A 26851-nucleotide genomic window follows, 5' to 3' on the forward strand; every position below is an offset into this window, starting at 1 on the left:
TGACATGGATAGAGAACTGGTTGGCAGACAGGAAGCAAAGATTAGGAATTAACGGGTCCTTTTCAGAATGGCAGGCAGTGACTAGTGGGGTGCAGCAGGGCTCGGTGCTGGGACCCCAGTTGTTTACAATATAAATTAACGACGAGGGAATTAAATGTAACATCTCTAAGTTTGCGCATGACACAAAGCTGGGTGGCAGTGTGAACTGCGAGCAAAATGCTATGAGGCTGCAGGGTGACTTGGATAGGTTGGGTGAGTGGGCAGAAGCATGGCAGATGCAGAATAATGTGGATAAATGTGAGGTTATCCACTTTTCGTGGCAAGAACAGGAAGGCAGATTATTATGTGAAGGTGTCGGATTAGGAGAAGGGGAGGTGCAACGAGACCTAGGTGTGTTTGTACATCAGTCACTGAAAGTAAGCATGCAGCTACATCAGGCAGGGAAGAAAGCAAATGGCATGTTGGCCTTCATTGTGAGAGGATTTGAGTTTAGGAGCAAGGAGGTCCTACTGCAGTTGTACAGAGCCCTGGTGAGACCGCACCTGGAGTATTGTTCGCAATTTTTATCTAATTTGAGGGAGGACATAGAAACATAGAAAAAAGGTGCAGGAGTAGGCCATTCGGCCCTTCGAGCCTGCACCGGCATTCAATATGATCATGGCTGATCATCCACTTGGTATCCTGTATCTGCATTCTCTCCATACGCCAATGAACTGGCCTCAACTACCTTCTGTGGCAGAGAATTCCAGAGATTCACCACTCTCCGTGTGAAAAAAGTTTTTCTCATATCGGTCCTGAAAGATTTCCCCCTTATCTTTAAAGGACATTATTGCTATTGAGGGAGTGCCGCGTAGGTTCATCAGGTTAAATCCTGGGATGATGGGGACTGACATATGATGAAAGAATGGGTCGACTGGGCTTGTATTCGCCGGAATTTAGAAGGATGAGAGGTGATCTTATAAAAACATATCAAATTCTTAGAGGATTGGGCAGGGTAGATGCAGGAAAAATGTTGGGGGAGTTCAAAATCATGGGTCACAGTTTAAGAATAAAGGGTAGGCCATTTAGGACTGCGATGAGGAAAAACCTTTTTCCTCCAGAGAGATATGAATCTGTGGAATTCTCTGCCGCAGAAGGCAGTGGAGGCCAATTCACTCGATGTTTTCAAGAGAGAATTAGATTTTACTCTTAGAGTTAATGGAATCAAGGGATATGGGTAAAAAGCCAGAACGGGGTACTAATTTTGGATGATCAGCCATGATCATATTGAATGGCAGTGCTGGCTCAAAGGGCCGAATGGCCTACTCCTGCACCTATTTTTCTATGTTTACGAGAATCCCAGGAATCGGGTTAACAGATGAGCAGCATTTGATGGCATTGGGCCTCTACTCGCTAGAGTTTAGAAGGATGAGTGGGTTCTCATTGAAACATACCGAATAATGAAAGGCCTGGATAGAGTGGATGTAGAGAGGATGTTTCGACTAATGGGAGAGTCTAAGACCAGAGGCCATGGCCTCGGAATAAAAGGACATACCTTTAGAAAGGAGATGAGGAGGAATTTCTTTAGTCAGAGGGTGGTGAATCCGTGGAATTCATAATCATACTCTATTAGCCAAATATGTTTTGCAACATATGAGGAATTTGATTAGTCATACAGTCATACCAATAAAAAGCAACAAGACACACCAAATACATTTTAACATAAACATTAACCATAGTGATTCCTCCACATTCCTCACTGTGATGGAAGGCGAAAAAAAAGTTCAATTTCTTCCCTTCTTTGTCCTCTTGCGGTCGGGGGCCTCAAGCCTTCCGTTAACGGGCCGATCTTGGCTCTCATAGCCGGCGGTTGGGCCCTCCACGTGGGGGCGATCAAGCTCCCACATTGAGGGGATCTCAGCTCCCCCGCGCTGAGCGATCGGACCCCCGGTTGGGGCTAGTCGAACCTTCTGTGACTTTGAAGCCGAAACTGCGAGCTCTTCGAAAACGGTTGGAGCGTTGATCCCAGGCAAGGGATCGCAGGCTCTGCTGGTAAGTCCACGGCCCCACGGTGGGGCTCAAAGTCAGTCTTGAGCAAGGCCTCCAGCTCCATGATGTTAGGTCGCAGAGCAACCGGAGATACGATCCGGAAAACAATCGCATCTCCGGCAAGGTAAGAGATGGAAAAAAAATTTCCCCCACCCCCCACATTAAACAAACCAGAGAACATTAACACATACTTTTAAAACACATTAAAAATAACAAAAAAGACAAAAGGGCAGACAGACCGTTGGCGAGGCTGCCATCGCTGACGGCGCCACCTGGTGGAATTCATTGCCACAGAACGATATTGAGGCCAAGTCAATGGATATTTTTAAGGCGGGATTGACAGATTCTTGATTAACAAGAGTGTCAGGGATTATGGGGAGGGGGGACAGAGAATGGGGTGGGAGCGAAAGATAGATTAGCCATTATTGAATGGCAGAGAAGACAATAGCCTAATTCTGCTCCTATAATTTATGTACTCCACACCACATTAACGTAAGATTAGGCGGAAAAATAGAGACACTGGACTGCAGATGTTCGAATCATGAATAACTGCCAGAGAATCTATGCAGGTCAGGTCGCATCTATGGAAGGAAACGGACAGACAGCCTTTTGGGTTGGGATCCATCTTTAGAAAAATACCATTGATGTGTCACCAATGGGATAAGGATTGTGTTTAGGATTTTGTTCCACAGTTCCCTGAGAAAGCTGGGTAAAACAATTTCCTGGTGACAATTTTGATGTTTTGCCAATCGGAACATCCAGGGCCTGACTCGTTTCCTTCGATTTTTGCAAATATTTCATTTTTCCAGTATTTTTTGTTTCCCAACATCCCACAACTCCTACCTCTCCAGTTGTAAATTTAAGCCAATTTCTTTCCATATTCCGCAAACCTATTTCCTGGTCGCCATTCTCATTTTCCAACTAGATTATCTTTTAACTCTGAACCAGAATTCTGCTGCCTTAGCTACTATTTTAAACATGCATATCAACATATCCTTCGGGGCACAATGTTTGTGCCGAACATGATGCCGACTCAGATCTGCCTGTTCATAATCTATATCTCTCCATTCGCTGCATATTCATATGCCTCTCTAAGTCTTTTCATAACTACCTCCACCACCACCCTTCGCAGCACGTTCCAGGTATTTGCCATCCTTTTAAAAAGAATAAGCAGACCCTGCACATCTCCTTTAATCTTTGCTCCTCTCACCTTAAAGCCATGTCATCTAGATTATTACAACCTGGGGGAAATGTTTCAACTGTCTACTCTAACTACATTTCATAATCTTATACACTCCTATCACATCTGTCTGCAACCTATGACGTTCTAGGGAAAACAATCCATGTCTGTCCAACGTCTCCCTGTAGCTAATACCCCCTGAAGCAGGTATAATTCTGGTAAATCTCTTCTGCACCCTATCCAAACCCTCCACATCCTTCCAATAATGGGCATTCTGTTTTTACAAGCAGTTTAGCATGGAATGGCCTTCAGAGAAGAAAGAAGTGGTGGGCATTAAGTAATAATGAACAATGGCTGCTCCAAACTGAGATATAGATAGAATTTAATTCGGGAAAAAAAACAATAGCCAAACCACAATTAATTGTAAAGCATTTTGTTATGCAGGTTACACTTTGTTTCTGAAGACAAAAATCAATGTAATAATTGACCAATAGTGGTCTTGACTCCAACTCCAACCCCAGATTATTGATGTTTCTCTTCTTGCAAACGTGCAGTCCATCTCTTGGAAAATGGGATTCATCAGACATCACAGGAGAAGGTTCTGGAGGAGTGTGCTCCTAGTAATAGATAACTGACCTTGAGAGTCCGTGGGTCAACAAATACAAAGATATAAAGGGTTTCGAGGAACATGGGCCAAGAGCAGGCAAGTGGGACTAGCGTCGATCAGGCATTTTAGTTTTGTGGGCTGAAGGGCCGGTTTTCGTGCTGTGTGACTATACCTTGATGTATCAAAAACAATACAGAATGAATGTAGTTTATCCATTTATTTTTTCTGCAAATGGTGAAATAATGTTTTCCCCCGGGATGATTGTAAGCATGTCTTTTTGGTGTAACAAAACAAATGGGCATGTCCCTGACATTCCTTTCAGAACAATGGAGTATTAAAAGTTACGTTCTGACACTTCATCTACTATATTATTTTGGACGTAAACATTGAATGAGCACTTTGCGACCAACGTTTCAATTATCAACTTACTTCAACCTCATGATTTTATGCAGGCAACCTGTTTTGTAAAATGCATTTTATTTGCTCATCCTCAGTCAACTTTAGTCAACATGGTAACAAAGTTATTCTTATTTCTGGGAAAGACAGAAAATGCTGGAGTATCTCTCCCATTGAAGAAGGATCTCAACTTGAAATGTCGCCTTTCTATGTTCTCCAGGGATGCTGCCTGAACCACTGTGTTACTCCATCATTTTCTGTCTTTCCTTGGTAAACCACCAAATGCAATTCCTTGCTTCTTCCTTTTATTCTTAGTTTTTTTTACAATAAGTGCAGGAGTAGGCCATTCGGCTCTTCGAGCTAGCACCGCCATTCAATGAGATCATGGCTGATCATCCAACAATCAGTACCCTGTGTCTGCCTTCTCTCCACATCCCTTAACTCCGCTATCCCTAAGAGCTCTATCTAACTCTCTTGAAAGCATCCAGAGAACCAGCCTCCACTGCCCTCTGAGGCAGAGAATTCCACACACTCGCAACACTCTCCCAACCTGTCCAAGTTCTTCTGCAAAGCCCCTGCTTTCTCTACACTACCTGCCCCTCTACCTATCTTTGTATCATCTTCAAACTTGACCACAAAACCTTCAATCCCCTCATCCAAATCATTGATATACAACGTGAAGAGTCACGCCCCCAGCACTGACCCCAGCGCAACTCCACTAGTCACTGGCAGACAACTAGAAAAGTTCTGCTGTTCTGGTTGAAATATGGGTCATGAGCCTTTGCCAAGTTAATGTGTATGCCGGTTTATTGTGAATAAGAGTTAAACTACTTTGATAGAACAGTCATATTTTTTGTTATAAATCGACATTTACTACGAAGCAGGTTGACTGGATGGCAGAAGGAAGGCAAAGAGCGGCAATAAAGGAGGTATTTTCTGGTTGATTTCCAGTGATAGTGGAGTTCTGCTGGAGTCGGTGCTGGGGGCGTGACTCTTCATGTTGTATATCAATGATTTGGATGAGGGCATTGAATGTTTTGTGGCCAAGTTTGAAGATGATACGAAGATAGGGGCAGGTGGAGCAGAGAAAGCAGGGACTCTGCAGAAGATTTGGACTGGTTGGGAGAGTGGGCAAAGAAGTGACAGATGGAATACAGCATTGCAAAGTGTGGAGTCATGCATTTTGGCAGTAGGAATAAAGGAATAGACTATTTTCTAAATGGGGAGAGAATTCAGAAATCGGAGGAGCAATGGGACTTTGTTGTGCTGTTGCAGGATTCCCAAAAAGCTAATTTCCAAGTCGAATCGGTGATAAGGAAGGCAAACGCAATGTTAGCATTTATTTCGGGAGGACTAGAACACAAAATCATGAATGTAATGCCGAGCTCTATAAGGCACTAGTCAGACCACGTTTGGAGTATTGTGAACAATTCTGTGTCACTTATCTCAGGAAGGATGTGGTGGCACCGGAGAGGGTCCAGAGGAGGTTTGCGAAATTAATTCCAGGAATGAGTGGGTTAACATATGATGAGCATTTGACGACACTGGGCCTGTACTCGATCAATTTTCGAAGATGAGTGGGGGGGGGACCTCATTGAGGACCAGAGGTCATAGCCTCGGATTTAAAGGACATTCCTTTAGGAAGGCGATGAGAAGCAATTTATTTAGTCAGAGGGTGGTGAATCTGGAATTCATTGCCACAGAGTGCTGTGAAGGCCAAGGCAATGGATATTTTTTGAGGCAGAGATAGATAGATTATTAATTAATACGGATGTCAGGGGTTATGGGGAGAAGGCAGGAGAATGGTGTTGAAAGGGAAAGTTAAATCAGCTTTGATTGAATGGCAAAGTAGACTTGATGGGCCGAAGCCTTATTCCGCTCCTATCATTTATGAGCTTATGAAATTCAGATACATATTGAGACTCCTTAAAGTACTAGAGAAAAAGTGAAAAGAAGTTTAAAGTAATGAAGAATGTTTTTCAAAACAAAAAGGTGAGGTATGGTCGTGCAATGTTGGTGCTGCTGCCTTATAGCTTCAGTGAGCAGAGTTCAGTTCTGACCTAAATTGCTGCCTTTGTGGCATTTGGACATTATCAATATAAATGTGTGGGTTTCCAGTGGGTGAGCACTTTCCTCCATAATTCCAAAGATATGCTCCTTGTGCTGTTATGGCATTCATGGCTGTTAATAGGTAAGTATCAAAAATAATCAAAGAGGTGTTAATGGGCATGTCAGAATAATGTGAGGTGCAGGAGTTATGGGGAAATAAGTAGAGTTAGAATTGGATGGATATCAGGGCTCGAAATTAACGGTTGCCCGGGTGCCAATGACCACTCAAAGTGCCGCCGGGCAACCTAAACGGCGAGTCATTTTGCCCGGCTTGGCAACTTGGTTTATACCGAAAATAGACACAAAAAACTGGAGTAACTCCGCGGGTCCGGCAGCATCTCTGGAGAAAAGGAACGTGACGTTTTGTGTCGGCGACGATTGTGAGAAAGATGCTAAGTGTGACGTGACGGAGGGTCGGAGTGAATGTCGGGCCCCGCATGGCAGCAGCGGCGGCGGCTCCATCTCCTCCTCCTCCCGCACCCCGCCCCGCCCGGCCTGTTAGCAGCAGCTGCTGCCACTCCGCCAACGGCGCTTCCAAAACAGACTCTTGGAAGAGGGAGGTGTCGGTCAGAGGCGGAAGCAGAGTGGGGGGGGGGGGGGGGTTGATTGGAGGAGGGAGACGAGCCAAAACGCTCTCGGCAGACCTGTACCACAGCCAGGACCGATCTCGGTCTCCGGCGCTGCAATTGCTGCCGCACCGCCACTGGACCATCCCCGTCCCCGCCCGAGAGCCTCCACACGCCCGGGGGTGGCCAGAGGCGTCGGGAGTCAGACGGGCACGGTGCCCCTAGGCCCACAGCCAGTGCAAAACCCAGCTCACTCTGCCTGTCCCCCCAGGTTAACCAGCAGCCATGTCTGGATTGACACAGGGCTGTAGGCGAGACAGGCACAGATAAGCTGCATTTAGCGCTGGATTGAGCTGAAATTACCGTTCACAGAAGCCTCAGAAGCCTCGCGAGTGTGTGTGAGTGTGCGCATGCACGTGCGGCCGCCAAGATATTCTGCCCGCGGTCCCTTCCATATTTTGGTTGCGATTTCCGTGCCTGACAGGTGTTGTCCGAGGAGCGCTGGCCTTCCTTCCCACCTCCTCTGCCCCTTCCTCTCTCTCTCTCTCTCTCTTGTACACCCCCCTCCACTCCCCTTATCCTGAGACCCCTCTTCTCCATTCCCCCCCCCCCCCCCATCTATTCATCCTGCACTGATCTTCCTAGCCACCTCGCATTGATTCTCCTGCCACTCCCCATTGATCCTACACTGGTCCCCCCAATTGATCCTGTACTGACTCCTCTTCCCATCCATCCTGCACTGCTCACCCCTTCATCCTGCACTGCTCACCCCTTCATCCTGCACTGCTCACCCCTTCATCCTGCACTGCTCACCCCTTCATCCTGCACTGCTCCCCACTTAATCCTGCACTGCTCCCTCATCCATCCTGCACAGATCCCCCCCCCCCCCCATTCAACCCCACTGTCACCCCCGCCCTCTCCCCTCACAATTTGACCTACTCCAACCAACATGCACTAATTCCCCTGCCTCAATCCATCCAATCCGCACAGATTGCCTTCTCAAGCTCCCCTCCCCCCCCCCCCCCCACCACCATCTATCCATCCTGCACTGATTCATACACCCCCCCTGACCCTATTGTGCTGGAAATGTATTCAGAGCTAACATTGACTATGTTTGATAACGGAATGCAATCAAATATGTTTTAATTCCCAATGTTATTATTTGTTTTAATCCATAAAGTGGATTAATTAAATTGTGAACTCGTGAAACATTAAAACTGCAGTGTTCGATTGTCACTGACACGTTATTACAGAATTCATTTTAATGGAAAATCATTGCTCTATATATGGAGTATCACGAATGTAGTTATTTAATGAGCAACATTCATAACTATACATTGGATTTATCCAGGTTTTACTTCTACAGTCAGTCATATACATCACAAATTTGGTCAGGAGATATTTCAGTTGAAATTTTAATGTTAATTCTGAAGTGGGAATGATGGAACAAGCGTTTAACAACAAATTTTTTTTTAAATGATGCTTACAAACTGGTTATCTTCATTGCCACATACATCTAATCTGAATGGCCGGTAATGTGGCGTCTTGACACCTTTAAATATATTACCAAACATTTGCTGCATTTATGTCCTTTGATCATCTCTTGTTAGTTAGTGTAATGTTTAACCTGTCAGATGGGTATAGTCAGTTTTAACAGCTATTATCATAAAATGCCTTTAGAAAATTTCTTGCAACCTGTATATTTTGTTGTGGATAAATTATGTGGGAAGCGAAAGTGTTTCTGTACACATAGCAATAACGACCCATGCTATGGCTATGTCATGATAATTTTCGGTCCTTCACAGAAAACATGCTTGCATCAATCTGTAGTGTGCATGGTTAAACATATATGTTATCAAGGTCCAGGATTTATTGACACAGGTTGATCATACGCTGAATAATCCAACCACATTTTTGTTTGGAAGTGGAAAGAAATAATAAAAATTGCATTAATTGCAATGTGTATACCGTATTATAATTTTAATGCATGTCATTGTGGTATATATCATGTCTTGATTGGTGAATATGTTAGTTTGTGACTTTATTTGAAGCAGAAATAATATGTGAATGCTTCATTGAGCATAATTCCGACTGGTAACTACGCACTTCGTCCGAGCACGCGTCATGCAAGCCATCTTAAATGACCACCTAAAATGTCATTTGGCAACCTAAAAAGCTGCCAAGGTTGCCTGGCTGGCAACAGGGAAAAAAAGTTAAGCGAGAGCCCTGGATATAGTTACTTTGATGGAAGCTAGCCTGGACCTATTAGATAAAATGGCCTTCTGTCTCATAATAACTGTTAATTGTACAAAATTCAAACATACTTTGGTAAAGTCTTGTAGCTTAAATTCATATGTTCAACTGTTAGCAAATACCTGTGCTTTTTACAGAGCAACAATAATAACTTTACTCTTTCTCTTGCTATTCAGGACAGGGAACATGCTTTGATCAGTGGATGCTGATGTCGCTTTAAACACTGGATATCATCGTGCCTTATTCAACATGGGGTTTGGAAGTGACCTTCAAAATTCTCCTGAAGCTTTGCTAAAACTGCAGGAATCCGAGCTTAAATTAATGGAGACACTAAAAAAGTTAATGTCTCTAAGAGTTAAAAGTGACAAAGAGTATGCATCCTTATTACAGAACATTTGTCAGCAAGTGGAAAAGCATGAAGCATCCTCACCAGTGGATTTTGTTAGTAATATCACAAAGGTAAATTGATTGTTAACCCACAACCCTGTCCTCCGCAAATCCATCAGTGATTTTTAATTAATACCTCCGCGAGTTGTCACTCATCTGCCATTTCTTGTGAGACTGTCACATTTTTTTTTATTTACAGTCTTGGGCCTGCGTGGTACATCAAACAGAACAATTGAGCAGAATAATGAAGGCACATGCAGAAGACCTAAATGTGGGACCTTTGTACAGGCTAACCATGATGATCAAAGATAAGCAGCAAGTGAAAAAAAATTATCAGAGTATGCAACAACACCTGGAAGCTGAAATGTACAAGGTAATTTTAAAGTGCAGGCATGAGTTTGTTCTTGAGTATATATTTAGTCTTTGCATTAATTTTATTACGTACCAATTGTAAGTTCCCAGTAGGTGCCACTTACTCCTAATTGAGAGTTGGCCTTCTATTGTGCTGTGCTGTCGAGTGATTTTAGGCAGCATTAGAAGACAAGGCCCTGTAGGCCCTATAGCTTTGCGGTAAGGCACCATTATTCTTGCACTTTAAATGCTCTTACAAAAAAAGCAAACGTGCCATTTCCATTCCGAATTGTTTGCTGCTCTAGCATGTTGATCTTTGATAATATGTACAAAATTACCGTGTCTATTTTAATTGTCAAAATTTCAGTCATATATTATGATTTAAAAAATATGCTGAAGTGGATGACTTCATAATTTTGCACATTTTGTATCACCTTCAATGTATTTGCCCACTCCCAAACATTTAAAGTATCGATATCAGCTTCGAACCTCTTTTTGTCCTTCTTGTACTTGCAATCCCAACTTGTTGTGTGTTGTCATCAAACGTGGAAATATGACATATGCTGCACACAGCCAAATTGCTTTTTTTGAATAACTGGGGTCCAGGCCATGTAGTGCCCCAATTTGGTTCCTGAATCTTGGTTCCTGGATCCTAATTTAACGTTACTATTTTGGCAGCAGTTCTATCTTCCTGATCCAAGTTGATCCCGATAGCCATTCACAGTTTTCACTTGAAACGTATCAGCAGATCAAACAGCGGTATCTTTCTTTTCATTCCCCTACTCACAAACATGCCTATGGCCTCTCAACTTTGTCTTTGATTCACACTACAGTTCCTAACTCATGGTCACTTAACTATAAACTCAGTGATCTGAGACCTACACATTTGAAACGTAGTTATACATGAGTTACTTAGGAAGGATGTGGTTTCACGTCCTGCCCAATTAATTCAATTGTTGAATATTGAGTTTGCTTGCGGATGAACAATGGCACTTTACAGACAATGTACAAAACAACATTTCAGTTGTTGTAAAATTAAATGTTTCTGTGTGATCAATGTCACTCATTGGGGAGTATGCAGCAAATCCTTGTTTGGCAATGTCTATAACAGAGCCAAACATCAAGCTATGTAAGAAATTTGGGGGCAAAACAGTTAATTGGAGATCCAGATGATGGCATAAATTTTAATAAAAGTATATATTTAATCAGGAATGTCCTTCCCTTTTTGGAGCATTTCTGTACTGTGAATTTGGCATTCAATGTGAAGTTGATCATTGCTCTCAAATATGCTGACAAGCCGGAGGGTAAGTTCTCGTCTCATTCACAGAAAAGATAGACACCGCTTTTAAAAAAAACTGTTTTTGTGAATATTGAAATCTGGTATCTTATTAATAGTTTGACTTCATGGAAGCATTTATCGTCACCTCAACATTAAGAATATTGCATATAAATCATGCAACTGTTCATTTTAACATTTTATATTAAGGTAACGAAGACTGAAATTGAAAAGCTGAAGTCTACCTACAGACACTTGGCAAAAGAAGCCACGGCTGCAAAGGAAAAATATAGAGAAGCCCTTTCGAAAGGTAATTTAAATTAAAACTTGGAAAAGTGCTGGAAATTCATTTTTGTTTTGACCCTTTTATGATGTTTTGAAAGTGAAAAAACATTGAATTGCACAGTGAAGTACAATTAGTTTTTAGGTATTATAAATGTATATGTCATATTAAGGCGCAGGGTAGTGCAAGTAATTGTCATTGGTTTGAAAGCGGTTACCCATATGTCAAATATAGATTATTTCCAGAGGATACCAAATGAGTGTGATTTAATAAAAGAAGGTAGACTAAAATGCTGGGAAACTCAGCGGGTGAGGCAGCATCTATGGAGCGAAAGAATAGGTGACGTTTCGGGTCGAGACCCTTCTTCATACTGATGTGGGGGCGGGGGGGGGGGGGGGAAGAAGAAAGGAAGAGGCGGAGACAGTGGGCTGTGGGAAGATGTGGCCAGTGGTGGGATCCCGTTGGAGGTGGCGAAAATGTCGGAGGATTATGTGTTGTATGTGACGGCTGGTAGGGTGGAAGGTGAGGACAAGGGAGACTCTATCCTTGTTACGAATGGGGGTGGATGGGGAGTGAGAGCGGAGCTACGGGATATAGAAGAGACCCTGGTGAGAGCCTCATCTATAGTTTATATTTAATTTAATAAATGTTATTTAATTTTGAAAGTCAATAGAGCTTGATATGTGAAAAGTGCAAAGAAGATTGCAACTCTCAAAATAAATATCACATTAACTGGCTGCATTAAATTGACTTATTGCATTAATCAATAATAAGAATGTGGTGGTATTAGTGCAAATGGTAAATTATTCTTGATAATGCACCTGTTTATATTCCTCATTTATAAATTACAGGCATCCATAAGCTGCAGTTGCAAATGTAAGTTTGACTTATAGTTACAATGCCAGGAAGAAATAATTGAATCGTTCTATGCTTGAATTTGATGGGCAAAGAAAGATTGAGGTATTTTTCCTTGCATTTACTTGAAAAACTAGCAACTTGATTCAAAGTTAAGGAAAGTGCGCAACACCTTCCCTTATCAATCACCATTACTGAACAAGATACAAAGTATTGGCACTCCTCGATACAAGATATTTTAATTTTTACGGTTACATTTCAAAAGTACAAGGTAAAAATGTATCATTTGGCCCAGAGAGTAAAACAAAGCAGAAGACTACCATAGAGTATCCATTGTGTACAGGAAAGAACTGCAGATGCTAGTTTAAATCGAAGGTAGACAAAAAATTATTCAGTATGAAGCAAAGATTATAGAGGTGGGTCTTGACATGAAACGTCTCCCATTCCTTCTCTCCAGAGATGCTGCCTGTCCTGCTGAGTTACTCCAGCATTTTGTGTCTACCATAGAGTATCCATTATTGGACATGTTGCAACTGAAACTTTCCTGTGATTAAATTATGAAGTATTTTATTTTTCTAACCCCCCCCCAACCCCCCAGTTACCCAATATTTTAGGTCTTCTGCTTGCTCTGCCATGAATTATTCTTTGGCAGAATTGTGCTGCTAAAATTAATTTCTTTTCCAATCTGTAAAAAGTCTTGCTTTTGGAATCTTGAAAAAGTAACTGAAGGAGAGCATTTTTTTTGGAAAATGTAAACATGCATTTAACACCTGCAGTACTTGGCAGTGTTGAGAGTTAGAAACATAGAAAAAATAGGTCGAGCCTGCACCGCCATTCAATATGATCATGGCTGATCATCCAACTCAGTATCCCGTACCTGCCTTCTCTCCATACCCCCTGATCCCTTTAGCCACAAGGGCCACATCTAACTCCCTCTTAAATATAGCCAATGAACTGGCCTCAACTACCTTCTGTGGCAGAGAGTTCCAGAGATTCACCACTCTCTGTGTGAAAAATGTTTTTCTCATCTCGGTCCTAAAAGATTTCCCCTCTATCCTTAAGCTGTGACCCCTTGTCCTGGACTTCCCCAACATTGGGAACAATCTTCCTGCATCTAGCCTGTCCAACCCCTTAAGAATTTTGTAAGTTTCTATAAGATCCCCCCTCAATCTCCTAAATTCTAGAGAGTATAAACCAAGTCTATCCAGTCTTTCTTCATAAGACAGTCCTGACATCCCAGGAATCAGTCTGGTGAACCTTCTCTGCACTCCCTCTATGGCAATAATGTCCTTCCTCAGATTTGGAGACCAAAACTGTACGCAATACTCGAGGTGTGGTCTCACGAAGACCCTGTACAACTGCAGTAGAACCTCCCTGCTCCGTACAACTGCAGTAGAACCTCCCTACTCCATACAACTGCAGTAGAAACTTCCTGCTCCTTGCAGTTACACAGAAAATATCAACAAGAATGTTTCTGTCAAAGATAAAAGTTTGGGATAAAATGGTGCAAAACTAAGGCAGCTGCTTGCAAAATGTAACATAGAATTTGCTTGCTGAGCAATATTGGAAAAATGGATGTCAGACCAAAGAATTGGAAGGTGATAACTCTATGGCTGAGCTCATTGAATGGTGGGTCAACAGCGAATCAATTCACCCACATTTTATTATTAGCATTTGTAAATAATACTTTTTCTGCTTAATATTTAGTGGCTTTCCCTACGAAATTACTTGTTAATCATGACTTGCAGGACACAATATTTGGAGGCCTGAAGGGAATGTGTATTGAAATTGACTGAATATAATTACTGTATATTTTATATACTATCCATAGACAGTAAACTGATTACCTTGATGTCACTTGGCCTAACCCCTGAAGTAAAACATTTGTATAAATTCTTCTTTCATGTAATTGGAATTTTCAAATGTGACATGTATGAATTAGTTCTTTAAATACATTCCAAGTTGTGGCCTGTACATACATAATTTGTTTCAATTCATCGCATTCCCAGACTTGCAGAAACATTTTCTTATGCTTTGAATTGCTTCAGTGATGGCTGCCAGTCTAATTACATCAATATAAATATACTCCTTTATGTTTTCAAGATTTTACCTTCAGTTTGCAAGACTTTGTGCTTGTTGAGAATTCTTTAGCAAAGGAACCAAGTCAAAAAATAAAATAAACTGATAGAAACAACTGTAAAGATTGCAAAGACCTATAGAAATTATTTGTGTTACACAACCTGTGAGGCATGTGAAGTGAAATTTGATGCTGTTACTTAAATAAATTTGTTCTACAACTCTATTCCATGCACACTTGTTATTGTTATCAGTCAACTAGAAATTATTCATTTTTCAGGTTGACAGGCGAACCATGTATTAATTTAGAGTACATGGTTTGGTTTACTTTTGCTTTTCAGATTGCAAAATAATCTTTATAGGGCCAAATACTAGACACAAGCTGTTTATGTGCAAGAAATGGAAGCAGCAATAAGCTACCCTGCATTTCAAGCCTGCTTCACTGGAGAAGATTTCTGGCTGATTTGACTTTAGCCTCAAATGCGCACCCCACTCTGTTTCCCATAACTCATAACTATCCCAATAGTCCAAAATGTTCCCTTCCTGATAATTTCCTGCTCAGATCTCCATAGTGTAAATTGGCAGTGAACAGGTAGTTACTGTGCAAATACATTAGGTGGTGTTGGAAATGAAAACAATCTGTAATTGGAATATTGCTTTAAAGATCCTGCAGAGCAGAGATTTTAATTTGCAGCATTCTATACCACACGAGATGTGAGATATTTTCAATTAATTATCAACATTGAAAATGTTTTCTTGTACATAATTGGAACCTATGCTAACAAGACTAATTCACATCCACCGACTTCTTTTTCTATCAATTTCCGCACAGTGCCCTAATTCTGTGAATGTAGGATTCCTTTAGGTAGACAAAAGTGCTGGAGAAACTCGGCAGGTGCGGCAGCATCTATGGAGCGAAGGAAATAGGCAACGTTTCGGGCCAAAACCCTTCTTCAGACTCCTTTAGGAGGAGAATCCTCAGTAGGATTCCTTTAAACAGGAATCAATCAATCTCATTATCTAAAGTACCTAAAGCAATTGTCAGTGCAATTTACCTTTATTACAAATCACAAAAAACATATTTTACGAGAGTACTGTTGTAAACCTTCACTTAAAAATAAAGTAAATTATTTTTGAACAAATAAAACACCCACTTTGTTCCTAAAATCTACAACTTCTGGCCGCATATCAGCAAAGGAACAGACCTTCAGCTCACAATGTCTGTCGAATATGATTTCATATTGATTTAATCCCTTCTGCCTTCACATAATCCATATCCCTCCATTCATGTGCCTATTTAAAAGCCTTTTACAAGTCACAATCTCATCTTGTTCTACCGCCACCATGGCAGCGCATGCCAGGCACCTGCCACTCTATGTGAAAAAATATATATCCCTCTGTATATCACTGCTGATAAGGATCCTGCCATTATCTATATTTTTACCTCACACATGCTTCATCTGCCATTTCTCCTCCCAGATCTGCAACTGATCTATGGCAGTCTGAAGAATGGTCTCGACCCGAAACGTCACCCATCCCTTCTCCCCAGAGATGCTGCCTGTCACGCTGATTTACTCCAGTATTTTGTGTCTACCTATGTCAGGCTATATTCTTTGACAGCCTGCTGCATGATCTGCAACTCTACCAATTTTTGTGCAATATCACAAATGATCCCATCTCTACTATCATCCAGGATATTTATATGCAGCTGTGACATTCTCTCTGTAACTCCTCCACCTCTTTTACCTCCCACTGTAATGTTTTAAACGTTGAAACACAGGAACATTGAACTGCCAGTCTCACCATATATATTATTCTGCCCCATATCCTCTGTATATCACTGCTGATAAGGATCCTGCCATTATCTATATTTTTACCTCACACATGCTTCATCTGCCATTTCTCCTCCCAGATCTGCAACTGATCTATGTCAGTCTGAAGAAGGGTCTCGACCCGAAACGTCACCCATCCCTTCTCCCCAGAGATGCTGCCTGTCATGCTGATTTACTCCAGTATTTTGTGTCTACCTATGTCAGGCTGTATTCTTTGACAGCCTGCTGCATGGTCTGCAACTCTACCAATTTTTGTGCAATATCACAAACGATCCCATCTCTACTATCATCCAGGATATTTATATGCAGCTGTGACATTCTCTCTGTAACTCCTCCACCTCTTTTACCTCCCACTGTAATGTTTTAAACGTTGAAACACAGGAACATTGAACTGCCAGTCTCACCATATATATTATTCTGCCCCATACATATCCTCTCCATATCCTCGACCTTACCATCAATCCCTCCACTTGCTGACCTGCTGATCTGGTTCCCACCCCTGCCTCACTTGTTTAAACCCTCCCAAGTAGCACTCAATAGACAATAGGTGCAGGAGTAGGCCATTCGGCCCTTCGAGCCAGCACCGCCATTCAATGTGATCATGGCTGATCCCCAATCAGTACCCCGTTCTTGCCTTCTCCCCATATCCCCTGACTCCGCTATCTTTAAGACCTTTATCTAGCTTTCTCTTGATAGTATCCAGAGAACCTGCCTCCACCGCCCTCTGAGGCAGAGAATTCCACAGACTCACAACTCTCTGTGAGAAAAAGTGTTTTCTAGTCTCCATTCTAAATGGCTTACCCCTTATTGTTAAACTGTGGCCCCGGTTCTGGATTCCCCCAACATCGGGAACATGTTTCCTGCCTCTAGCATATCCAAACCCTTAATAATGTTATATGTTTCAATAAGATTGCCTCTCATCCTTCTAAACTCCAGAGCATACAAGTCCAGCCGCTCTATTCTCTCAGCATATGACAGTCCCGCTATTCAGGGAATTAACCTTGTAAACCTACGCTGCACTCCCTCAATAGCAAGAATGTCCTTCCTCAAATTAGGGGACCAAAACTGCACACAATATTCCAGGTGTGGTCTCACGAGGGCCCTATGCAGAAGGACTTCTTTGCTCCTATACTCAACTCCTCTTGTTATAATGGTCAACATGCCATTTGCTTTCTTCACTGCCTGCTGTACCTGCATGCTTACTTTCATTGACTGATGAACAAGGATTCCCAGACCACGTTGTACTTCCCCTTTTCTCAACTTTACACCATTTAGATAGTAATCTGCCTTCCTGTTTTTGCTACCAAAGTGGATAACCTCACATTTATCCACACTAAATTGCATCTACCATGCATCTGCCCACTCACCCAACCTGTCCAAATCACCCTGCATTCTCATAGCATCCTCCTCACAATTCACACTGCCACCCAGCTTTGTGTCATCTGCAAATTTGCTAATGTTACTTTGAATCCCTTCATCCAAATCATTGATGTATATTGTAAATAGCTGCGGTCCCAGCACCGAGCCTTGCGGTACCCCACTAGTCACTGCCTGCCATTCTGAAAGGGACCCGTTAATCCCTACTCATTGTTTCCTGTCTGCGAACCAATTTTCTATCCATGTCAGCACTCTACCCCCAATACCATGTGCCCTAATTTTGCTCACTAATCTCCTATGTGGGACCTTTTCAAATGCTTTCTAAAAGTCCAGGTACACTACATCCACTGGCTCTCCCTTGTGCATTTTCCTAGTTACATTCTCAAAAAAACACTCGCAAACCTTCCTGTGAGGATAATGATTCCCCTGCGGTTCGGGTGCAATCTGTCCCTCTTGTACTGATACCACCTGCCTTAAAAGAGAGCCCAATGATCCATATATCTGAAAACCTCCCTCCTACATCAGCTCCTTTGCCATGTATTGAATTGCACTGTCATTCTCTTTCTTGCCTCACTAGCTCGAAGGGCAGATGATAATCCTGAAATTACAACCCTGGAGGTCCTGTTTTTTAACCAGCTACTTAACACTAAATTCTCTTGGTAAGACCGCATCTTCCTTCCTACCTATGCCATTGGTAATAATATGGACCACAATCTCTAACTGCTTACCCTTCTCTCTGAGAATGTCCTGTGCCCACTTAGAGCCACCCTTGACCCTGGCACCAGGGAGGCAACACCGCACTCTGTAGTCATGCTTGCAGCTACAGAAATGCTCGTCTTTATCCTTGACTATTGAATTCCCTGTTATCATTGCTTGCAAATCAAATTCCTCGTATGCTGCAAAACATACTTGGCTAATAAAGTAAGTATGAGTAGATATAACCCTTCCCTGCTGTTCTGCAGAGCAAGATGTTCTGTCTCTTGCTGCTATTTGATCCTGAGAGAACATTCTCCCCAACTATAGCCAAACTGGTATAGCTTTTTCAGAGGGCGATAGCTTCAGGAGACTTCTGTACTACCTGCCTAATTCTCCTACCGGTTGCCTACCTATCTGGCTGAACCTTTGGTGTAGCCAATGCCCTTCTTCAGGCTGAAGGGTCTCGACCCGAAACATCACCCATTCCTTCTCTCCGGAGATGCTGCCTGTTCCGCTGAGTTAGTCCAGTATTTTGTGTCTATCTTCGGTTTAAGCCAGCATCTGCAGTTCTTTCCTACACATTACCTTATTCTTACCTTGAGTCTGTATGCCCTCTTCACCAAAGCCCAGTGTTAAGCGACGCCTGCACTTTGACCTACCAGCAGCACTTCTAGCTTGTGGTATGATCTAGATTTGAGGAATTGAGCATGACTTGAGGTTAATGTTTGCAGATTTTTGGAGTATATTTTCGAAAACAATGGAGTTTCTGAAGGTTATACTTTTTGTGTTTTCTGCCCACTATCAGGTAAAGAGACTGAAAAGGCCAAAGACAGATTTGACAAGGCCACAATGAAACTCCATAATCTACACAACCAATATGTCCTGGCAGTGAAAGGCGCCCAGTTACATCAGGAACAATATTATGATAAAGTTCTTCCTCTTCTCCTCGATTCTCTTCAGAAGATGCAAGAGGAAATGATTCTTGCATTGTAAGAAATATTCCAGATAATTCATCTAACAGTTTTATAAAAGACTGCTAAGTGATATATTTTTGAGTACTGTAATATTTTGGAAATGTAAATGGCCAAACAATGCATAGATTCTAATTTGGAGGAACTGATCTTTTAATAAAAAAAAGTTGTTCTTTTTTATGTGCAATATTGGCATGCAATAAGAATTGTTATTGAAAGTAATACAAATTTAAAAAAAACAAAAAACTGCAGATACTGGAAATATAATTGAAATGCTAGATAAACTTAGCAGGTCAGGCTGCATCTGTGGGAAGAAAAACAGAACTAATGTTTTGAATCAAAGGCCCTTTATCAGAACTGGGAAAGACACCAAAGTAGCTTGATAAAACGTGGAGAAGGTGAGGAGTGAGCATGTCTCCCTCTGTTTTTTGGCAATTCCTACATATTGTCAATGTTCTCACACAAACGGCTTCCATTCACTTATTCAGTGGATACCCCTGTTCATAGCCTATCCTCATGTTTGGCCTAATCAAAGACGTCCCTCCCTGCAGTTTAACAAGCTCCTTTGCGTCCTTTGCAGTTCTGACAAAAGTTGTTACTACACTTGTTAATGGTAAAAATGTATTTCTTTCCAGCCAAAACCTAGTCCCGACTTCCCTAATATTTGTCATTATTGTACGATGAAAGAAATTGACATTGATTTGATTTTGCACTGAAGTTTGTTCAGGTTTCTGGATATAAGAGGAAGGAAGATGTGAGAATTAGAGTTGAACTGATGATATTTTAATTTCAGCTTTGATTGACGGTTTTCATTTGAGTATTTATTCATGCCACTCTTGACAAGATATAGATTTGAATTGAAAAAATAATCTGAAATTTCCTGAAGAATTGAATTGTAGTAATGGTGCATGTACATTTCCCATTATTGGAATGCAGAATTTCCAGGAAAATATTGTAATTGTAAATGATGCTAATTTCAAACTATGGAGAAACTCCATTCAAGGACCCAAGCAGTCTTTCCATGTGCGGCAGAGGTTCACCTGCACCTCCTCCAACCTCATTTATTGCATCCGCTGCTCTAGATGTCAGCTGCTCTACATCGGTGAGACCAAGCGTAGGCTTGGTGATCGCTTCGCCCAACACCTACGCTTGGTTCGCACTAACCAACCTGATCTCCCGGTGGCTCAGCACTTCAACTCTACCTCCCATTCCGAATCCGACCTTTCTGTCCTGGGCCTTCTCCATGGCCAGAGTGAGGACCACCGTAAATTGGAGGAGCAGCACCTCATATTCCGCTTGGGCAGTTTGCACCCCAGCGGTATGAACATTGACTTCTCTGATTTCAGGTAGTTCCTACTTTCTCCTCCCCTTCTCAGCTCTCTCAGCCCACTGTCTCCACCCTCACATCAGTCTGAAGAAGGGTCTTGACACGAAACGTTGCCTATTTCCTTCGCTCCATAGATGCTTCCTCACCCACTGAGTTTCTCCAGCATTTTTGTCTACCTTCGATTTTCCAGCATGTGCAGTTCCTTCTTAAACTAATTTCAAACTCTTGTCGTATTCCTGTTTCACTTGTTTCTCTGCAACGGTTTAAAAAATTGTTACATTAGCATGTTGATGAAGTTATAAATGTAGCTCTCTTGGCTAAAAATAACATGCTTGGAATTGGATAAATTTGAATGATAGTTCAGATGTGGTCACATTCCTGCCATCAACATACTGCTGAATTTATAAAACTAGTTTTACTACTGAAAATTTAGGTACGCATAGGAGCTAGGTAAACAAAAAATCTGTTTAAATTAGGGTGAAAGATTCAGTTGTAGTTTTTTTGGTCAGGATTGGTTTTGCTTGCAACTCCTGAAGAATGTGGTGCTGATATGGGATTTGTTTTGTGAGGGAGAAGACCTTGAGTGTAATGCTACTGGCTACCAGATCCTGTTATTTTGACTAGGCTAATAGACACATGCATATTTGACTTAAGTACCACTTGCCAACACAGGTAGGGGGGTGGGGGGTTATTTTTTCCTTTTCTTGTTTTTTGAATTTGACAGTTTTAGTTTCATTACATGTTTAAAATGTTGCTATTCGGCCTACTTAGTCCGATGGAGAAATCCTCAAATCCGAATAACCTAATATTTAATATCTGTCAAAGTAGTAAGAAGTCTCATAAATTACAACACAGAACTGTGGTTAATAGCACTAAAGTCTTTTTAGGAAAATTGACCAAAATAATGACAAATGAAGGCAGTATTGACCCAGGAAATATAGAATATTGTTTATCCTAAATAACTATACTTATTCAATGCTTGTAAATATTACCAGGGGCAACAATGTAAAACATTTATCAGAGCTTGAAAGTGAGTAGGTCACCCCTCAGCATCCTATGTTCCAGTGAGAGTAAACCCAGTCTACATATTCCCTCTTCTTAACTGTAACCATCCATTCCAGGCAACATTCTGGTGAAACTCTTCTGTGCTCTCTCTATTATCACATGCCTTCTGTGGTATGGCAACCAAAATCTATATAATACTGCGGGGGCAATCTAACCAATGGTTTGTACATCTGCCATGTTCCTTCCCAGCTCTCAGCCTATGAAGGCAAGCAACCAAATGCCTTTAACACTTCAAGATCTCTTTGTACATCAACAATCCCAGGTGCTTAGTGTTTAGTTACATGTCTGACCAGAATTTGACTTCCAAAGCTGCATTACCTCACATTTGTCTGAATTAAATCCATTTACCCCCACTTCTCTTAACATTCCAGTTGAACATTGTTCCCCTCTATCCTTCATTATCTACTACTTGACCATCTTTTTGTGTTACCTGCAAATTTACAAAACATATCTCTGTGCTCTCATCCTAGTTATTTGTATTTAATATAATTACATACAACAAAGGTCCCAGCACCGATCCCTGTTACAGACTTCCAAACAGAAAACCACTTGTTCACCACTATGCCTCCTGTCTCCCAGACAATTTTGGATCCAGTTTGTCAACAAAGATTCGGATCTCTTGTACCTTAATATTCTTTAAATTGTTTTATGAGGAACTTTTTCCACCTTTATGTTTTTCATTTCTTGGAATACCAATTGGGGATATAGAATTGCGATGTGGTTTTGGTTAACTTTTCTTCACCAAATCTTTAAAAAATGATGGAGTAGAATTGTGATCAACCAGGCTGCTTTATCCTTGATGAAATGGTGTTAAATTTCATACACTTTGTAGGTACATTGGTTAACTGGAGAGTGATTTGCGTCGAATGGGAAGACTGAGAAGTTGTGAGTTAAGTCACATTTGTGGAATTCCCTGCCACAGATGGCAGTGGTGGCCAAGTCACTGGATGGATTTAAGAGAGAGTGAGATAGAGCTCTAGGGGCTAGTGGGATCAAGGGATATGGGGAGAAGGCAGTCACGGGTTATTGATTGGGGACGATCAGCCATGATCACAATGAATGGCCCGAAGGGCCGAATGGCCTCCTCCTGCACCTATTTTCTATGTTTCTAAGTCACTTTGCTGGAGAATACAACACCACTATCCAGCATTTGTGTGTTTGGACCAGTTAAGTTTCTGGTCAACGTTAAGCCCAGGAATAAGGGTGTTGGCAAATTCAACAAACGTAATGCATTTTGAATGTTATGATGAAGTGATTAGACTATCTATTCAAGGTGGTGCGTATAAGTTACTTGCTGCTTTTCAGTGCAGAGCTGACTGTTATCCAAGTCTTGATGCTTTGTGATCTGGGAGACCATAAAAAGTACACATTGCTGCAATTATTAGTGAACGTCCCTGCATTATTCCCAGATGAAGTTCATTGGTGAAGTCCCTGACAGTGCTGTAGCCAAAGTGAACTGCTGCAGGGACAACATGTAAATAAGATAGCCATCTACAATCACTGTAATCTTCCCATTTGATAGATGCAACTTCAAATAGTCTATGGGCGGCACAGTTGTGCGGCGATATGGTTGCTGCCTTACAATGTCAGAGACTCTGGTTCGATTCTGACTCAATTTTTTTCCTTTCCTGCTTCAGTATGAAGCATTTGACCTAAGTTCAACATGGGCTGTCAGTCGTAACTTCTGGAATCTAGCTCTTTTGTCCATATTTTAGCCAATTTTGTCAAAGTCATTGTAATGAGCAAAATTAATCCAAGTGGGACCCAAGGGTTCAACCTTGTTGATCAGGTGATTGGAGAATGCCCTACTTGATAATGCTGTCAATTAACTTTTCTATCATGTTATTGATAATACAATGTACACTATTGCAGCTTGTCTAGTTTTATGAGACTGTTTATCACAATTTACTGTGTATGTACCAGTATTTAAGCCTCGTGAGAACATTTGTCTAGAGGCACAGATAGTTTAGGATTGCAAACCTCACATTGTTTGAGATCTATGGGCTGAGATGCTTGTCTCTGTGCTGTACCCTTTTCTGTTCTATGTTCTATTGTTATGGGGTTTTGCTGCTTTGGACATGATAGAAGGTGATGGGAAGTAAAAGAGATGGAAGAGTTGCATTACAAATCAAGGAACATGTCATAGCTGCACTCGGGAGGAATCATCCCTGAGGCAATATGGGTAGACATAAGTAAGGTGCAATCACTCTGATGGGATTATAGCATAGGCTAGTGGAACAGATATATAGACAGATCAAGGAAAGATGTAAAAGTAACATTGTTGTCGTAATGTGTGACATTAAATTCCCCAAAATCAACAGCGTCTTCCTTCATTAAAGACGCTTAGATGGGATAGAATTTGTTAGTTGTCTCCAAGAGAGTTTGTTGAAAAGTTTAGTTTAGTTTAGAGATACAGCGCGGAAACTGGCCCTTCAGCCCACCGCGCCGACCAGCGATCCCCACGCACTAACGTTATCCTATACACACTAGGGGCAATTTTGCTGATGACACTGTGGTGGTGGGCCTGATCTCAGACAACGACGAGAAGGCCTACCGGGAGTAGGTGGCTGGTCTAGCACTCTGGTGCCAGGATAACAGCCTCCTCTTGAACATCAAAAAAACGAAGCTGATCAGGGACTTTAGGAGGGCACATCATCCGAGGACGTACACTCCATTGAGGATAAATGGGGATCCTGTGGATAGGGTGAACTGTTTTAAATATCTGGGAGTCCACATCTCCGAGGATATGACATGGGCATCACACGCCTCAGCACTCGTGAGTAAGGCAAGGCAGCGCCTTTACCACCTCAGGCAATTGAATAAATTCAGAGTGTCTCCGAGGATCCTCCAGTGCTTCTAAGCAGCGGCGGTGGAAAGCATCTTGTCCGGGAACATTACCATCTGGTTTGGGAATTGCTCTGCCAAGGACAAGAAGGCTCTGCAGAGAGTAGTGCGTTCGGCCGAACGCACTATGGGAACTTCACTTGCCCCCCTGCAGGAACTATACATCAGGAGGTGCAACTCCAGAGCCAACAATATCATGAGAGACCCCTTCCACCCCTGCAACGGACTGTTCCAGCTGCTACGGTCAGGCAAACGCCTCCGTTGCCATACTGTGAGAACGGAGAGGTTGAGAAGGAGTTTCTTCCCAGAGGCCATTCGGACTGTAAACGCCTATCTCACCAGGGACTAACTCTACTGAACGTTTTTCCTTCCATTATTTATTATGTAAAAGAATATGTGTGTTATGATTGTGTTTATAGTTTGTTTGGTTGTTTGTCTTTTGCACAAAAGTCCGCGAGCATTGCCACTTTCATTTCACTGCACATCTCGTATGTGTATGTGACAAATAAACTTGACTTGACTTGATTTATACCAAGTCAATTAACTTACAAACCTGTACGTCTTTGGAGTGTGGGAGGAAACCGGAGCACCCAGAGAAAACCCACGCAGGTCATGGGAAGATCGTACAAATTTTGTACTGACAGCACCTGAAGTCGGGATTGAACCCAAGTCTTTAGCGCTGTAAGGCAGCAACTTTACCGCTGCGCCGATATAGGCATAGTCAAAATGGAAGAAGGACCATACTAGATCTGGTATTGGGAAATGAGACTGACCAGCCGACTGGTGGTTCAGTAGGAGAGCATCTTGGGAACAGTGATCAAGAATGTTTTTAAGAAGGAACTGCAGATGCTGGAAAATCAAAGGTAGACAAAAATGCTGGAGAAACTCAGCGGGTGCAGCAGCATCTATGGAGCGAAGGAAATAGGCAACGTTTCGGGCCGAAACCCTTCTCTTGGATTCAGAGGTTGTAGGCGAGGTACTAAAAAGATACTTTGCATCGGAACTCAGCAAGGAAAAGGGCTTGATGGATTGTGAGACTAGTGTGAGCTATACTAATACGCCCAGGCATTCAAAATCAAGTAGGCTGGTGAGCTTCGCATCAATTATAGAGAAGCTATTGGAGAGGATTCTTAAGGATAGAATTTATCTACATTTGAACCAGTATGGAGAAGTAGGGCCAGTCTGTTAACATTTTGTGATATTGGAAGGACATAATCAGTGCTTAGATGTTCTTAACACTATGATTTGTATTATGGCCAACCATTTTGTTTCATTGTGTCACATGAGAAACACAGGTCAGTGAGATTAATAAGAGAATAGATCATTTAAGTGGCTCAGAGATGACTCTGTACTTTGCATTTTATGCTATTTCCTTTCTCAAATGTGTGGGTGAAAATGTTACTTTGAGGATACAACATTGACTCAACATCATGGAAAGTTGCTAAATGCAGCCAGTTCATTAGGCAAGCCAAATCACGCACAAAACATTAATTACCTCATCAAAAATCTCCGCACCAAAAAATGTGATCATAGAAAATAGGTGCAGGAGTAGGCCATTCGGCCCTTCGAGCCTGCACCGCCATTCAATATGATCATGGTTGATCATCCAACTCAGTATCCTGTGCCTGCCTTCTCTCCATACCCCCTGATCCCTTTAGCCACAAGGGCCACATCTAACTCCCTCTTAAATATAGCCAATGAACTGGCCTCAACTACATTCTGTGGCAGAGAATTCCAGAGATTCACCACTCTCTGTGTGAAAAATGTTTTTCTCATCTCGGTCCTAAATGATTTCCCCTTTATCCTTAAACTGTGACCCCTTGTCCTAGACTTCCCCAACATCGGGAACAATCTTCCTGCATCTAGCCTGTCCAACCCCTTAAGAATTTTGTAAGTTTCTATAAGATCCCCCTCAATCTTCTAAATTCTAGCGAGTACAAGCCGAGTCAATCCAGTCTTTCTTCATATGAAAGTCCTGATCAAAGAGGTTATACTTGTTCATCAATAACCCAATGCTTGCTTTAGTTTCTGACTAGATCAATTAGACTTGGAACATGTTAGAACCCAGGTACAAAGTGAAAGTTAAGCTAAATTTCAGTGATTATGGAGAGAGTGATCACAATCGACACCAAAGCAATATTTATTTAATACAGTTGCGCCATTAAAAACTGTCAGGAGCAAGTGGAGGGAAAATTCTTGTGGCTGGGATACATGCTTGTTGCTGATGATGGCTCATTATGTATCATCAGGGTGCCATCCATGGATGCCAACTCTATGAAGCTTATTCATGAATGACTTCCCATCAATTGTAAAATCAGAAATGAAGTTGCTGGCTCCATTTACCACAATTCTGGTAACGCTTGTATGCAGCG

The 26851-nt window shown here is 41.9% G+C and overlaps 1 protein-coding gene across 2 annotated transcripts in view; it reads left to right on the top strand.

Moving 5' to 3' along the window:
• The window catches only part of fer (FER tyrosine kinase), a 146358-nt gene that overhangs the window by 28744 nt on the left and 90763 nt on the right, over positions 1 to 26851 (top strand). For both annotated transcript variants that reach the window (XM_033017393.1, XM_033017394.1), the window contains exons 2-5: positions 9316 to 9598; positions 9726 to 9899; positions 11364 to 11463; positions 19078 to 19261. In XM_033017393.1, coding sequence (XP_032873284.1) covers positions 9389 to 9598; positions 9726 to 9899; positions 11364 to 11463; positions 19078 to 19261 — 668 coding nt within the window. In that variant the 5' untranslated portion in view covers positions 9316 to 9388. The remainder of the gene's footprint in view (positions 1 to 9315; positions 9599 to 9725; positions 9900 to 11363; positions 11464 to 19077; positions 19262 to 26851) is intronic.

Source organism: Amblyraja radiata, chromosome 3 (assembly GCF_010909765.2).
Source record: "Amblyraja radiata isolate CabotCenter1 chromosome 3, sAmbRad1.1.pri, whole genome shotgun sequence".
Taxonomy (NCBI): domain Eukaryota; kingdom Metazoa; phylum Chordata; class Chondrichthyes; order Rajiformes; family Rajidae; genus Amblyraja; species Amblyraja radiata.